The 18,902-nt window shown below is 27.3% G+C and overlaps 2 protein-coding genes across 2 annotated transcripts; both read right to left on the bottom strand.

Annotated features, from left to right (window-relative positions):
• Positions 1 to 404: 404 nt before the first annotated feature.
• Positions 405 to 7,254, bottom strand: LOC128965170 (uncharacterized PE-PGRS family protein PE_PGRS54-like). Its single transcript, XM_054311823.1, has 4 exons — positions 7,248 to 7,254; positions 7,182 to 7,187; positions 1,681 to 6,903; positions 405 to 667 (listed from the first exon to the last, which is right to left on the bottom strand). Exons 1-4 carry the CDS (start codon positions 7,252 to 7,254, stop codon positions 405 to 407), a joined length of 5,499 nt encoding a protein of 1,832 aa, XP_054167798.1.
• Positions 7,255 to 9,159: 1,905 nt separating this feature from the next.
• On the bottom strand, positions 9,160 to 16,478 carry LOC128965165 (glutamate-gated chloride channel-like). The gene is made up of 6 exons (XM_054311817.1): positions 16,379 to 16,478; positions 16,067 to 16,158; positions 11,500 to 11,990; positions 10,219 to 10,362; positions 9,626 to 10,068; positions 9,160 to 9,548 (listed from the first exon to the last, which is right to left on the bottom strand). The coding sequence occupies exons 2-6, from the start codon at positions 16,114 to 16,116 to the stop codon at positions 9,291 to 9,293; spliced, it is 1,386 nt and encodes a 461-aa protein (XP_054167792.1). The 5' UTR covers positions 16,117 to 16,158; positions 16,379 to 16,478; the 3' UTR covers positions 9,160 to 9,290.
• Positions 16,479 to 18,902: the final 2,424 nt, after the last annotated feature.

Below are 18,902 nucleotides of genomic sequence, written 5' to 3'. Positions count from 1 at the left end.
TTAAATTTTTAAGTTTTAATTGCAAAATTATATATTATATAATTTTTTTTGTTGACTAAATTGATATTTGATAAAAAATCATAAAAATAATATCAATAATATTTGTTTGAATTATGTATTTTTATATTTGACCAGCATCGTTTTTAAGTACTTAAATATTTACTGGTGGAAAAAAATTGTATTTATTGTTTTTTTTTTGTTAATAATAAATATTATTTAAAAATTTCTAGAAAAAAATCATATACTTGTATAGATAAAGTAATTTTTWAAAAATAATATAAAGTATATAAAATTTTCAAAAAATAGTAATTTATTTATTTTATTTTTTTTGATTGTATATTATTAATAAATAGATAACATTACATAAAATAATAATAATAATATTAATAAACATATATTAATTTCTAATAACTACGTTTCCCTCTACGACCTCCTCCTGCCTCCCTTCCAGGCCCTCCATTACCACCCGGTCCACCGTATGCATTGCCACCCTGTCCACCATGACTACCTGAACCTGCATAAGCATCGCCACCGTTACCACCATTTCCTCCCTTATAGTTTTTAGGACAACAACCTAGCTTTCCTGGATGACCATGTATTGGTGGTGGTGGTGGTGGTGGTTGAGGATAGACATGTTGATAGTGAGGGTAGCTTATTAGTTGTCTCACTAATTAAAAATTAATAATTTTTTATATAAAATTTATTTATTTAATTTTTTAAAATAAAAATAATATCATATTTAAATATATTTAATAAACTTACTTATAATACAACCGCAAACCTGTTGTAATGTTAGACAATAATAATAAATAGTTATCAATATTACTAATAAAAATATGCTTAATGATTTATGATGATGATAATTGATTGACATAATTATTGTATATTGATTAAAAATAAACTTAATTTAATAGTCTAATAGTTTAATAGTTTTAAAAAAAGTAGTTTTATTATTAATGTAATAATAAATTATTTAATCACATAATAGTTTAATAAATTATGTCCAACATATATATATATATATATTTATAATAAAAATTAACCAGGATCTAAATTTATTTAATCAGTTTAATTAATTAGTAAATTATTATTAATAATAAAATATTACAATATTTGTTTCACATTAAACAAAATTATCGAGAATTTTATAAATTATATATTTATTTATTTATTTTTTTACTAATTGAAAAATTAACAAAAATAATATTACATTTAAATTTTGTAATAACTTTATAATTACAATATATTAAACACTAACAAGTAATTATAAAGTACACACAATGTACTCTAGTATTACTATATTATACAAAATGTATTAATATATTATATTATCGGAAATAATTGTTTATGTATTTAATAATATTATTTAGAAAAAAAAATTTGATAAAAATAATTAATTAATTAATTAATTGGAAAATATTTTCTTTTTGATTATTTAATAATAAACAATAAAAAAAATATTAATAATATATAGATATACAGTATATATAATTACAAATATAATTATGATTTTAGACGCAATGATAATGTATTTATATTATTATTATTATTATTTTTGTTTTGAGTATGTTTAAATTGTTAATTAATTAATTATAATATATTTTTAAAAAATAATAATAATAATTAACTAATCAATTAATAATTAATTAATTATTTTTTATGGACCGCAACAATTTGTACATTTGTCGTCACATTTTTTACTATTACTAGTATCCAGGTGCTTGTTAACCGGGTAGACATAACTGTTCAAACGTGATGATAATGATGCTGATGATCCTGATCTATCATTATTTTGGGTCAATGCTTGTTTACCATTGATAGGCAAACTGCTACTACCACTGCTACTACTGTCCGATTGATGATGATATCCTTGTCCTACTCTACCATCACCACTACCACTACTAATACTACTACTACCACTATCTGTGTTAAACTGTTTACTATTATATGTTTGTTGTTGCTGTTGTCCAATGGCATTACCACCAGCACCACCACTACCACCACTACCGCCACCAGGTTTTTGTGGTCCACTATAGACAATAATGTCTTCCCGTTTTTTACGGTTTTCACCGCTAGTTTGTTGACCACTACCACTGTTGTTGTTGTTGTTATGTCCACTACTTTTATGACTTTGTTGTTCCTCTTTATTGTTGTTGTTGTTGTTGTAATCGATTGATGACGACTGTCCTATTGACGATGACTTTCCCATTGCTAACTGTCCTGTAGTAGACTGTTGTCCAGTAAAAGTTGCTCCATTTGATCCACCAATTGCTTGACCACCGTTAGTTTGCGATGATGATGATGATGATGATGGACAGGGAACCTGTACGACATAACCTCTGAACCCACCACCACCACCGACACCATTACCAACTCCATTATTATTAGCTAACTTTCCGCCCAATTGATTATTATTGTTTTCGCCATTCAATTGTTGGCCCGATATATACAATTGATTTGAATCGCTGCCCGTATAGTAACCTTTTTTATTCATACCACCGGTTCTCCTATTGACCTCCAACTGTCCACTAGATTGACTTTCTATTGCATTGACACCACCGCTATTGGCTGTTATAGTCGTGTTTATAGCGAAACAACCGCATACATAGCCATTTTTGCCGTTTCCCTGACCACCGAAACCGCCGCCGCTACCATATTGTCCACCATTACCGCCATAACCATAGCCAGCCTGACCACCATTTCCACCGTAACCGTAACCAGACTGTCCACCATTACCACCCTGTCCTACTGATACGCCACCACCGCTGCCACCACCGCTGCCATCACCTGTTCCTCCAGCTGTTCCTGATTTACCACCCGATCCGTAACCAGAACTCCAACTTCCTCCTCCTCCTACTCCAGGTCTTCCTCCGAAACTCATAGAACCTCCACTTCCACTACCACTTCCACTACCACTTCCACTACCACTTCCACCACCACTTCCACCACCACTTCCACTTCCACTGCCACCACCAATACTACCATCACTTCCATGGCCACCACCTCCATGGCCACCTCCATGGCCACCACCAATACTAAAACCACCTCCACTTCCACCACCAATACTTCCGCCACCAGTTCCTCCACGATTGATACCGCTTCCAATAGCCGCTCCCATACCAGTGCCGACTGCGGTTCCAATTCCAGCTGCAATACCGGTGCCAATATTGCCTTTCAGACCACCCGATCTCGAGCCGCCGCCGCCGCCACTACCGCCACCACCGCTAATAACAAAACCCTTTCCTCCTCTTCCTCCTAGTCCATGCGTCGCCACACCAGTTCCTCTAGTACTTCCAATACCTTTACCACCTCTACCACTGTTTCCAAAATTAGTTGATACCGATCCTCCAGCTCCTCCAGTACTTCCAATACCTTTACCACCTCTACCACTGCTTCCAAAATTAGATGATACCGATCCTCCACGTCCTCCAGCACTTCCAATACCTTTACCACCTCTACCGCTGTTTCCAAAATTTGTTGATACCGTTCCTCCAGCAGTTGCAATACCTTTACCACCACTACTACCACTTGATCCTTCTTTAATTAGATATCCATTATATCCATTATTTCCTACACCACTACTACCACCACCACTACTACTACTACCAGTTCCACTACTGCCTTGACGTCCATATCCTCCTCTCTGCCATCCGCGACTGCTACCACTGCTCGAACTACTACTACCACCACCACTACTACTAATACTACCACTACTACCTCTACTACCACCACCTCCGCGATTGATACCGATTATTGCAGATCCTCTGTGTCCAGAGATACCGGTGCCGCCGCCGCTATAGCGACCACCGCTTGTCACATAATCTCCTTTATTAATTAGCGGCAAATTTGTTGTATAGCTATTAGTTGCTATGCCTTTTCCTCCTCTGGGTCTTTGAGTAACAATTAGTCCACCAGTTGTTCCACGATTACCATTACCACCGCCTCTGCCGCCTCTGCCGCCGCCGCCTCTCGAGTTACCATTTCTTCCGCTTCTCTTCGTGTTTCTTTGTCCTATAGATGATGAGCCCTTCGGGGTAGTCCTACTACTGCCAGTTACCTGTCCTCTTCCACGAGTCCTACCGCCGCCACTACCACCAGTTCCTCTACGGGTAGTTCGACTCCTACCCGTTCCTCTTCCTCCTCCTCCTCTTCCACCACCACTAGTAGATCTAGGAGTAGTTAGTATACCAGTGCCGCCACCAATCGATGGTGTCGTTCCCGATTCGACACCCGATCTGCGAGCAGTAGTAGTTCTTCGTCCGCCACCACTTGATCGACGAGTAGTACGACTACCAGTTCCTCCTCTACCAGATCTGCCACCACTTGACCGACGAGTAGTTCGACTGCCACCAGTTCCTGTTCCTCTTCCACCACCACCAGTAGATCTAGGAGTAGTTAGTATACCAGTGCCGCCACCAATCGATGGGGTCGTTATAATTGATGGCAATCCTACACCCGATCTACGAGTAGTTCTTCGTCCGTCACCTCTACCACCACTTGACCGACGAGTAGTACGACTGCCACCAGTTCCTACTCTACCAGATCTGCCACCACTTGACCGACGAGTAGTTCGACTACCAGCTCCTGTTCCTCCACCACCACCTGGTCTGCCACCTATCGATGGTATCGATACCCGAGGTGTCGATCTATTAGCTGGTAATCCTACACCCGATCTGCGTGTAGTAGTCCTTCGATCGCCGCCTCCACCACTAGTTGATCGACGAGTAGTTCGACTACCAGTTCTTCCACCATTTGATCTACGAGTTGTACGACTACCACCACTATCAGGTCTACCGCCACTAGATCTAGGAGTAGACCGAACACCAGTTCCTCCAACACCACCACCACTACCAGTTCTGCCACCAATCGATGGTATCGATACACGAGGTGTCGATCTAATTGCTGGCATTCCTACTCCGGATCTGCGAGTAGTTCTTCCTCCTCCTCTTCCACCACCACTACCACTACCACCAAATCTACGAGTTGTCCGAAAACCACTTCCACCTGATTTTCTAGTAGTTAGTACACCACCACCACTAGATGATCCTCCTCTACCACTTCCAGCACCTCCTCTTGGTCTTCTAGTGGTAAGTGATCTAGTATTTCCAGTTTTTGTAGTAACACCACTTCCTCTACCAGACTGTCGTCCTCCTCGTCCGCTGCCAATACTTCCCAATCCATTTTTGATACCACTATTTGATTGACCACCAGTTTTAATGCCTCCTATTGTTCCTCCACCAGAGCCACCAGATTTAGTTGAACCACCAGTTATTCCGCTACCGATACTCGTCTTGACGCCATTGATACCATTTTTAATACTACTACCGATACCACTACTACTACTACTACCACTACCACCAGTGATACCAGTTTTGGTTGTGCCGCTGTTTTTCACACCAATCTGACCACTAATTTTGTTTCTACCCGTACCCGATGTACTACCAGAATTGCCTTTAATGCTACCTCCAAATGATCCCTTTATGCCGGCACCTGAACTACCAGTGCTCGTCGACTTGCCACCACGACTATTACGGCTACTACTACTACCCTTACTACCACCCAAACCAGTTGACTTAATCCCGTTACCAATTGAACCGCCCGATGCACTACCCTTGATGTTTGATATACCAGTTCCGATTTTATTGGTTATGCCATTGCTGCTGCTACTGCTGCCGGTGCTACCACCCGACCGTTTACTACTACTACCGGTACCCGATTTGCTTACACCACCACCAATACTGGTGCCACCACCTTTTTTGTTGTTGTTGGTTATACTACCAGCCGATTGTTTAATACGATTGCCAATTGATGATGAACTACTACTACCGCTACTTTTAGTACCGGTGCTCGAACTACTGCCGCTTGATTTGCTACCGCTTTTGCCACCAAAACTTGATGATAATTTGCTACCACTAGAACTGGTAGCCCCACTACCACCTCTTCCTCCTCTGTTGTTTGACATACCGGTACCCACTTTGCCATTAGTAGTGCCGCTACCACTGGATCTCTTACTACTACTACTACCCGAGCCTATCATTGATGAACTACTGGTAGATTTACCGTTTTTATTTGAACTACTGGTGCCAATTTTGTTTGATAATCCACCCAATGATTGCTTAGTACCGCCACTACTACTACTGCTACCACTTTTGCCTCCAGAAGTCTTGCCACTTATGCTACCACTTATTGATCCGCCTTTTGATGAACCACTTCTTCCGCCACTTGTTTGTCTACTATTGCCCGACGACGATGACGATGATGAACGTCTACTACTACTACTTCCAGACATACCAGTGCCGCCAATTTTGCCACCACTACTACTACTACTGCTACCACTTTTGCCTCCAGAAGTCTTGCCACTTATGCTACCACTTATTGATCCGCCTTTTGATGAACCACTTCGTCCGCCACTTGTTTGTCTACTATTGCCCGACGATGACGAGTGTCTATTACTACTACTACTGCCAGACATACCAGTGCTGCCAATTTTGCCACCACTACTACTACTACTGCTACCACTTTGACGTTTACTACCCGAACCTTTTGACGACGATATGCTTTTTGACGAACCACTTGTTTTTGTTGCACCGGCGCCGCCACCTCTTGACTGTCCTCCACTACTGCCGCCGCCACCACCGCCGCGAGATTTACCGATAGACGACGATCCACCACCCGATCGACTACTACTGCCACCGCTGCCGCCAACGGAACGGCCAGAAGATCCGGATTTTTGAACTCCACTTTTGGCTACACCTCCTCCTCCACCTCCGCCTCCTCTACTTTTTGAAGCACTACCACCAGTTCCTCTACTGGTTCCGCCTCCTCCTCCTCCTCGAGGTTTAGCAGCTGTACCACCACCGGCACCACCATTATTAGGAGGACAGTTCAATACACCATTATCCTCTTTTTTTTAAAAAAAAATTGATAAATAAAATTAACATGTTAATTTTTTAAACAAAAAATCAATTAATAATCTCTATGCTAATTTATTAATACTATATATGCTAATTATAAATATTAGTATTAATAATTTATACTGTATCTATTTTTAAAAATTTCAAAATGAGTAATTAATTGCATAATTTTTTTTTGTAAACTTAAGTTTATAAATTATTATTATGATTAAATATTGTTAAATATTATTATTATTATTATTATTATTATTACAAAAAAATACATACTTTTTACTGCATAAATATTATTTATAAATAATATAATTAAACTAATTAGCAAAATAAATGACAAGCATCTCATAATATTGTGATGCAATTAAAAAATTTTTTTTATTAATTAATTAATTATTTTGCAAACAAATTTTAGTTAAAATAACACAAATTTTAGAGTTTTTAATCAATTAATTAATTTTATTTTTATAGACTATTCTGAATAATAATAATAATAATAATATAAATACTAAACAAATAATTTATATAATCTAATATTAATGTATAAAAAATTTTTATATATATATTATTGAACTGATCTAATACATGTGACAGTGATTTTTTTAAAGCGCATAATACTGTAATATATACAGTATGTTTCAACAATATATAAAAATTTATATATATATATTAAACAAATTTAATTTACATATATATATTGTTTAATTGATTTGAACATAAAGTTTCATAACTTAACAATATAGTTGCAAACAAACATTATATATTTTCAATTGTGATATACATATAAATTTATTGAGTCTATGATATAATCAACAAAAAATTATTTATACTATAAAAGCCTATCAATGTTTAATCATCAGTCAATGAATCAATGTATCACTCAATCATTTTTTTTTATAAAAAATGTGTAAATAGTTTTTTATTTTATTTTATTTTTAAATATAAATAAATTAACTATCTGTTAATTGTTGAGAAATATTGATATATTAAAAAAATTATTTTTTTTTGTTAGTTATATAGATGTAGCTTAAACTATATAAAATATATAGTTTAATGATTACTCAATTGGATATACACTGTTCAAATATTTATAAATTATTTACATTTTTTTTAATAAAAATAATTATAGTTAAAGTGCATTTTTTTGTAATTTAGTTGTCTAGATAATAAATTTTTAAAAAAAATTAACAAGCATGAATTTTTTTAAAAAAAATCAATATATAATTTTAATATATATTATATATATATATACAGTATTATTAAAAATTAATAATAAAATAATATACTTTTACATTGTTTTTTTTAATCATATGATTTGATGATATGTTTTGTATGCATCGCAATGTAAATTGATTTATACATAAAATTTATTGTTGGAAAATGTTTTTTTTTTAAATATAAATCAATTCAATTTATAAATAATTAAATTTTATTAAATAATAATAATAATTGTGTTCTCCATATATTATATCATCTCAGATGATTTTAAATAAATATTAAACAATATTATTAGAAAAATTATTTTTAAAAATTTTAAAATCATTTTTTTTTAGAATTTATTAAATAGTTTAAAACACTATATAATTATTTAATATTTTATTATTAAAAATTTATTTAGCAATAAGTTTAGCTAATTATTTTTTTAGGTTTTTATTATATTAAAAAAAAATAAATATTTGCAAATAATTATTTAATTATATTTTTATTAATTTTTATTTTAAAAATAAGCTATTACATTAAGTCTAAATATTGATTTATATGATAATGATAATTTAAAAAAAAGAGTAAAATATATAATTTATTAATAATAATAAAGTATAAGGTATTATATATAATATAATATATATATATATATATTTTAAATGACATTGATATTAATATATATGATTAATATTATTTAAATTTGTTTTTTTAAAATTATAAACTATCAAATAATAATAATCAAAATAATTATCAAAATAATAATCATATATCTAACTATGATTTTATATAAATATACGTATAATTGTAATCAATATATATCATAATAATAATAATATTTAATAATTAAATAGCTGATACATTAAATGTAGATAAATATTGTATAATAATAATAATAATAATAAAGATAAAATTGAATATTATTACTATTTTTTTTATTTGTAAATTACTATTAAAACTATAGTCTATACTATCAAAAAAAATCTAATTTTTTTTTTTGATTAATTAGATACAATACTATTATATAAAATAATTTTTTTGTTTAAAACTTGTATTGTCATAATATTTGATAGTTAATTAAATTTTAAAAAAAATATCAAATAATATTATATTAATAGTAAACATCAAATTAATAATAAATCAATAGTTAAGTCAATTGGTTGGTCGGTTGGTTGGTCTGGTTTTTTAGGCCATTGTCTCGAAGACAAAAAATATGATAATATAGGCAATGAATAGTTTCGGGAAAATAATGGCCGACAACAGATCGATACGACGGCCCAGCGACAGGTCACGCCATTTCTGGGCATACAATCGTCGATTGCACGACGGGTTGACCGCCGGTAAACTGCCGCCGCCGCCAGTGGTCAGCTCTTTGGTGTCTTCATCGTCGGCGCCGTCAACTGTTTTGGTCTTCAAATCGTCGTTATCGGTGACCAACGGTTTCTTAATTAATAATAATTACAAAAACAATATAAAAATAATTGACTATTAAGTTACTAATAGCCGATATTATTGCCTACCAGTGCCACAGCGTCGCCTTCTTCGCAATTGTTAACCGATTTGCCATTACGTCCGCCGGCACCGTTAGCATCAGTGTTGGTACCGCCGCAGCCGCCGCCGCCGTGTTTCGGACAATGTTTATTTAGTTTACCGATGGCCAGTACTACGGCATACTCGACAAATGTGGCCAAAACAAACACCAGGCAAGTACTGGTCCAACAATCTTTGGCTGTATTGTAGTTGATATCGTTGGCCAGGGATCGGCTATTAATGTAGACAATGTGTACGTACAGGAGTAAGAGTGTGACCAACAAAAATTTGACGCGCGTAGACTTTTCAGGTTTGAACAGAAACGATACGAATGAGACAAACGTGAGGACAGCCGTCGGTAGAAACCATTGACAGCCGTATTTGCCGGCATTTCGGCCAAACAATAGGTCAGTCTTAATGCATGAATAGTTTCCTATTTAATGACAACAACAACAAGTGTTTAGGGTGTGTTAGGTTAGCAATTGATTTTAATTAATATAATGTGTTAAATACAGGTATAACCTATCACTCAGCCCATACCCTGTGGGCACCCACCACCACCACTTCCCAACTGTTTCCCTACCTGTAAGTGTACTGGAAGTACAGTTAGTTGTCTCGTAATTGTCCAGATATGACCAGTCGGGTGCTATTTTGTGTAAACTTTTCGACACTTGGATCGGCTGTTCAGACTTCCATACGTAGACGATATCGTTAGTGGTATAACCATCTGATTGTTGTTGAAAAAAAAAATTGAAATAATAATAATTATTATTATTAATAATTTTGTTTTTTAAAAAAATAATAATATATTTATAGTATATGTAAATTATATAAATTGTTTGTGTGTGTGTGTGTCACATAAACATGTTTATTATAAAAATTATTATTTTATTGCTACTAAAATATTTATTACTAATTTAAAATAATAATAATAATAATAATAATAGTAAATGTTTTGATAACTTATAATTTTGTCAATAATAATAAACAGGATATAAATTTATATACAGTATATATATATATATATAACTTGTATTTAAATTTTATTTTTTACTAATTTATTTATAAGTTTATTTTCCAAGGTTTTTGTCACAATATATTTTTTTTTTATTTTATATGTATAAACTATTACTTATAAATATTATTATTATTATTATTATATAAAATTAATTTTTTTTATTAATTTAGTTTATCTATGGTATAGTAGTATATTTTTTTTATCTAAAAATCACATATACAGTAGTTTTTTTTATTATATTTATTTTATTATTGACAATTGACTTAGTTTATCAAAAATAAACTATTTATGATTTTTTAATATTCAAATTAAAAACTATATGTAAATATTTACAAAAAAAATATGGAAAACTCATATGACAAATATGATAATATTTGAAATTGAATTGATAAAATAAAAAAAATAATTGAAAAACATGTTTTCAAATTAATGATTTTGATTTATTTATTTTTTTTTTGTTTTTTGTTGTTGAGTTGAGTATAATAACTATTATTATTGTCAATAAAATTTATTATGTATTTAAAAAAAAACTAAAAAATATAGTAATAAAATATATTTGATAATAAACCTGTTAATACTACTACTACTAATAATAATATTGTAATATTAATTAAACTAATTAAAAATTATCAATATATATATATATATATATATATATATGTATAATAACTTAAATAATTATCAATTTTGATATACAATAAAACAAACTATATATTTATATAGTAGTTATTTATAGTTTAATTATTTTATTTTATTGTATATCTAAAATTGATAATTAAATTTAATTAAACTAATTGGGGTTTATTATATCATAACTATTTATTATTATTATTATTATTTACTTACAACTGGCCAATTGTATGGGACATTTTTGCTGATCAAACGGATAATGGCGTAAATCCATCGGACAGGTCAGTACGGATGTGATACGGGTGCTGAACAATACTTCACCCGATGGATAGATACGGATCAGTCGATTGGGTTTGAGATCGGTATTGATTTCAGTCGATCGGGCATTCGATATGAACGTATCGGGTGTCCACAAACGGTCACTGTCTTCCAGTGTCAGGAACGGTAGTTTACCATTGGTTCGGTCATCGTATTTGAGTCGTTGATCGGCCCATTGTTGCCGGAAAGTTAGCTGTACTTTCCATTCCTGATTTTCCGTACATATATGTTCAACAAGTCGGGTATAGATATTGATGGTAACAGTAACAGCTCCTTGGGTACCATTTTCCGATATGCCTACCGGTGCTATACGCTGATCGTATTTGCTCTTATCCAGCAATTGATCCAATAATTGTTTTTCCTGATCCCTGAGCTGAAGCAGATTTTGTCTACCGTTTGTTTGTTTGTTGAAAATCCCATTTAAATAAAAAAATACATAAATAATAAAATTGTTAGAAAAAAAGTGTCAGTTTTTTTTTGTTGATGTTTTTTTCTATTGACCGATATTTTTGTTGTTATAAAATATTTTAGTATTAAAATTCTCACATTATTATCACTAATCATATTTATTAGCGATAATATATATGAAAATTATCAACAACAAAAAAATAATATCTGTTTTATATATAATATAAATATTATATTTTGAAAAAAAATTATATATAAAAAAGTTTGATCCAAATTATTATTATGATTATTATTATTGATTGCTATTAACACACATAACTTGTGTGTGTTTGTATTGAATACTGTATATATTTTTTTACAGTTTTAACGATTACAGGCAGTTATAGATAGTAACAATGATTGTAAAAATATTTATTTATTTTTATTTATTTTTTTGGTAAATTTATTTAACTATTATTATTATTATTATTATTTTAGTCTGATATAAATTTTTCTAGGTCAAGTTTTATGTGGTGTTTAAACAAAAATATTATAGTATATAAACAGTTATTATTATACTATATGTTTGAATTATTGCATTATATATATATATATATAATATAATAATGTTTGAATAAATAAATAAATAAAAATAAAATCTAATGTTAAACTCTTTAAATAAAATAAAACAGATCTTAAATGATAAAAATATTGTATATATATAACTATTAGTATATATATATATATTTATATACTAATAGTTTATCACTTTAATCAAAAGTTATCATTCATTCAAATTTTATTTAATAAAAAATAATAATAATTTTATTAATAGAAAATTAAATCATTTTTTTGTTTGTTTTATCGTTTAGTTTACTAATAATAATAATAATAAAAAAGAAAATTACCAATTATTATCTAAATTACTATTTTTAAAAATTTTATTTTTAAAAATTGTCTTTTACGATACCAAAACTATTATAAATAAACAAAACTAAAAATATTATTAACTTAATAATTATTACAACACTAGTTTGATATTATTGGATACAAATTAGTTAAAATTAGTTTTATTTTTTTTTAGAAATTTTTGTGGTTTCATATTATTTATAAACTTTATAATAATAATAATACTGTAATATCTGATTGTCATAATTAGAAGTATTTTTAAATAAAATAAATAAATAAAATTAAAACTATATAAAAAATTGTTGTTATAAATAAACGTTTGTTTTTTGTTTTATAAAAAACTTAAAAATATATTATTTATTTTTGTTGTCATTTTTTTTATTGTTTTATTGTTTTTAACACTAATTTACAGGGAGTTTGGGGCAACACAGCCACCTTGATATTCATAATAAATATACTTAAAATAATAATAATAATAATGGTTTTAATAATAAGCATAACATATAAATATGTTAATATGTGAGAAAAAAAATAATTATACAATTATAATCACAACATTTGTCATTGTTTATAATAATAATAATAATAATACTTAAATATAAAAAAACTTATAATGAATTCAAGTGTTTATTCATTCAAAAATTTTTCTGTCATTTGAATATTTGTATTCATAATTAATGCTTTTATAATGTATTAAAGGTTATATAAATATATGTGTATATATATATATATATATATATATATATATATATTATATATATATATATATTAATATATGTATTTATACATTATTATTATTATTATTATTTAGTTAGTCTAACCTTTAGATAAGTTCATTATACTTTCAAATACTGTTTATAAGTTATATAAATCTAAATAATAAATAATATATATATTTAAAAGTCCAATGGTCTTGATTTTTTTTATAAATTTTAGTTATATTTATTTATTTTGTATAAAACATTTATCACTGCATATGATATATATATAAATAAAAAAAAAATAATTTTTTTTTATTTTAGCTAAACTTTTTTGATGTTGTTTTTTGGTGTTGTTGTTGTTGTTTTAAATTAAAAAAATTCCAATGATTTACAACACAATACAGTGTTTTTTTTAAATAAAATTTTTTATTTTATTTGGTGGGCTATTATTGTTATCAATTAATTTTACAATAAACTTTAAGGGGTCACCTGTACAATATATAATTTATATCTATATATATATATTGTAATAAATGTTTGTATCAGTATATTGCAAATATAATATATTGTTTTATAATTTTTTTATTAAAAAATTTGTTTTTTATATGTGAAATAATTTTTGTTGTTGTTTTTGTTTTTGTGAAATAATAAAAACATTTAATCTTATTTAGATTTTTTTGTGACAAAAAAATTTCTGTACTAAAAATATATTGCTAATTAAAAATTTAGTATTTTTTAAAAATGGTATTTTCTAACTTAATTAATTAATTAAATTTAATTAATTAATAATCAAAAAAATAAATTTTTTAACAGTTGAACAAAATTTAATTATCTAGATTATGACTTTATAATAACAAATAAAAACTATTTATAAGTTTTTATGTAATTTATTTTGTTTTATTTAATTAGTTAGTGGGATAATTGTATTATTATTATTATTATTACCATCATTATATTTTATTTTCTAAAAATATTTATACAAATAAATTGTATTATTATATATCATATAAATATATAATTACAACAAAAATATATAATAAAAAATAATGAAAAAATAAAACAATCATATCATATATATTGATATATATACAGTATATATATTGATATTTAAATATATAAAAATTATTATAATAGCAGTTACTATATCATTACAAGTGTATTATTGATAGATAAACAGTATACTAATATTATATATAAAATATATTGATATTATAAATGAGTTTTTCATTATATATAATTTTAATACTACTACTACTAATAATAATAATAATAGTCTTAAATTGGTCAATAAAATAAGCATTTAAACTTTTAAACCATAGTATAAAAGCTATAGTTATTATAGTGATAATAAACTTTATTTTTTTTTGTTTGTTTAATACAGTATTATAAACTACTGTATATCTTATATAATATATATATATATATAAGTTTATGGGCATTACATAATTGCGTGACTATTACTATAGTATTTGTTGTTGTTGTTGTTGTTGATAAAGCAATGCACTTATGTTGTATATATATACTGTATAAATATATAAATATATATTTTTATATTAGTAATAAAATCAATAGTTAAAATTGTATTTTATTTTAATTGAATATTTGTGTGTTGAAAAAAAATATAATAATATTTTCTTAGTTTGCAAACTATATTACATAATACAGGTATTTTATATTTAATAGACATATAATACCATAAATATACAGTATATATATGTGATGATATAATACAGTATTAAATTGCAATTTAATGTTTCAAATAATACATAATAATAATTGTCGCACAAAGTTATATATATATATATATCATATATATATATAATATATCTATGACTCACAAGTTAGGACTTTTTATGATACTAGTAGACAAAGAGTGTATTTCTCTAATTATTTATTATAAGGTATTTTTTCATGTGTGAACTTTATAAAATGACATCCCTGTGCCCCCCACCTCATATAGCCTACAGGGGTGTTTCATTACAACCAACTATACAATGTTGTATTGTCGTTGTTGTCAATGTATTTTAGTTTTTTTTTTTGAAACATAATATCACCACCAAATAAAAGTCATTGTATAGACAGTGTGTTTGACATCATTATTATCATTAAAATGCATTATCTATTGTAGAGTTAGGGTAGAGTTAGGGTAGGGTATGGTATGGTATGGATAGTATAGGATAGGATAGGATAGTTGTTAAGTTAGGTAACACACACATACATACATATACATAGGTTACATGCTAGATGATCTATGCATATATTAATAATAATTGTTTTTTAAAAAAAAATTTAKTAAGGGTAGATTTTTCAATAGTCTAATTTTATTTTTTTTAAATATTTAAATAATTTAAAAAAACAAACTTTTATGAGTTTATTGTATTGGACTCATAAAAAAAATAAATATAAAATTTTTAAAACATTTTTTTTTTGATTATTTAAATTGTTAGCAAATAATAATAATAACTTACCCGAAAACTGTTGCTGATAACAATAATATTAAAATAAAATATTTAAACATTTTGTTATTATTGTTGATTGAGTGGTCCAACAATTATACTACCTTAAAAAAATATATATATATAAAATAAATTAATTATTATAATAGATAGATAGATAGAAAAAAATATATTAATAGATTAAATGTTTAGTTAGTCATAATGTAAACACTGTATTGTAATATTATTACAGTAGGTTATTATTATTTTAGGTATAATAATAGATATTGATTAAATTTTTGTTATATATATATATATATTAATAATTAAATATTTATACAATACATCTATCATTTTATTTTTACAAATATAAGACACTATTTAAACATATTTTGTGTGTGTTTTTTTTTGGTGGTGTTATATGACTAATACTCTATGATAAACAAATTGCTTATCACATTATACACTATATATATATATATAATATATATATATTTACTGGTAATATAATGTACAATACAAGTGTTAATAATATTATTTATGAGTTAACCAACAAACAAACAAAAAAACTATTATAATAACAACTAGAATATTGATTTGACAGTTAAAATGATTGAAAATAAAAATAAATTTAACAAACATATAGTAATTAAAATTATAATAAATTATTAGTTAGTTAATTAAATACATGGTTTTTGTTATCTATAATATTATTATCATCAAAAAATAAAATTATTATAATTAGTAATAATTAATTAAGTAATTTACAAAAAATATTTGTTTTACATACTTATCAAAAATAATAAAGTTGTCGCCAAACTGATAGATAAGATACCAGCAAAAAAAAATTGTGTGTATTTTTTTTGGTTGGTTGACAAACACAAGATTTTTTGAAAAATAATTTAATACACAATTATATATATATATATACTGTATATATATATGATATTTAACAAAATGTTTTTAAATAATAATATACAGGTAGTAGTAGTAGTTGTAGTGCAATAATATAATGAAATTTGAAACAACAAACTATGATTTTATTTCACAGTTTTTTTTATCAACAAAATAAAATAGATATTTATTTCTATTATATATATATATATTATAGAGAAATATAAGCGTTTATTTTTTTGATGATGTTTTACAAAAATAAGTTATGTTTTTTAGTTATGTCACATACAAATTGAATTTCAATATATGATAGACTTGAATAAATTTGATTAAATAAATATGATATATTATTAATTTTTTTTAATATAAAAATTATTGAAATGAGACGATCAACTAATAAAAAATAAATATGATATTAACAATTTGTTTTATTATATATATCAATAGATATAATGAAAATAAAATAGTTGATAAAAATTGATGATCTATTCAATAATATATATTTTTATTATTAATTTTTTGTTGTTTAAGTAAAATATCTACTGATATCTTTCAAACTATTATATAATAATAAGAAACTTTTTCAAACTTTAAAATAAACTTTTATTGTTGTCAAATATATTTCACTTTTTTTCTCTCTCTCTCTCTCTCTCTCTTTGAAAACTTTTTTGAAGACTTGTTTGTCTCTCAAAAAAAAAAATCTATATATGTTTTGTTTGACTCAAATGAGTGAATGAATGAATGAATGACTGACTGACTGAGCTAACCAACAGTCAGTCTAATATTGGTTATATTAGGCATGTGTTGGGCATTCAATTTTTTTTTTTTTTGAAGGGAAAGGGAGGTACCGAAGCAAAAGCCCAGATGAGTGAGTGCTCTCTGTGGTGTCAGTCCTGTATATAAGTTGCTGTTTAAGTGTATATTATTTTTAATGACAGACACAAAAAAACTACAGTATATACTGTACTGTAGTATTATATAGTAGTTTATTCACTGAGAAAATTATTGAATGTATAAAAAAAAGTTATATAATAAAAGAGTGAGAGAGAAGTCAAACTTGTTTAGCAATTGTTTGAATTACTTACTATATTCAGTATATGATAGCACCGGCAGATAAAATTATGGTAGTACTTGGTGTGGGACAGTATATATATATATATATATATATATATATATATATATATACTCAGTATTGTATTTAATAATATGATTTAATACAGAAATAGTTAGTTGTATTGTATTGTGTGTATGATTTAAACGTATGGAAGGATATATGGATTTATGAGCTCAGAGAGAGARAGARAGAGAGAGAGAGAGAGAGAGAGAGAGAGAGAGAGAGAGAGAGAGAGAGAGAGAGAGAGAGAGAGAGAGAGAGAGAGAGAGAGAGAGAGTCCCAGTCCCTGAAAAATATATATATAAAAATTATATAATAATTTATTCACATAAACTTTATATATAAATATAGTAGCAAATTATTACAACAATTATTATTATTATTATTATATAATAATAACAATAAAAAAAATTAAAATAATTTAGCTGTCAGTTCTCTCAACAATTATATATATATATTTAGCTATATATTTGGATAATTATTCAAAATATATTGTATAAATAAGATGAGAGTATTCATGTATTTTAAATATATATATATATAAAAAAATTGTAGCTATTATTGTAATAATATTTGTATTTTAATTGTATTTTTTCGCACATAAAATACTTTTTTAAAAAACATTATATGTAAGAAAAACATGTGTTTGCAGTTTGTATTGTATATTAGATATGATATTTAAAAATAAATAAAATATTTAACAAAAAAAACACAATATGTGTTTACACATTGTGTTTTACACTATTATAATTTGATTAATTGAATATAAGTCTCTAATAATAATAAAAATATTGATTTATACTAATAATATTTTTAATGATTATGTTTTAAATAATACTTAAAAATAATTTAATTTTTTAC

The sequence above is a fragment of the Oppia nitens genome, unplaced genomic scaffold (assembly GCF_028296485.1).
Source record: "Oppia nitens isolate AA-2021 unplaced genomic scaffold, nextdenovo-longstitch-racon4-pilon3 scaffold16_pilon_pilon_pilon, whole genome shotgun sequence".
In the NCBI taxonomy this organism is placed as follows: Eukaryota; Metazoa; Arthropoda; class Arachnida; order Sarcoptiformes; family Oppiidae; genus Oppia; species Oppia nitens.
The sequence above is the reverse complement of the archived record's forward strand: the minus strand, read 5'-3'. Positions and strand labels throughout refer to the sequence as shown.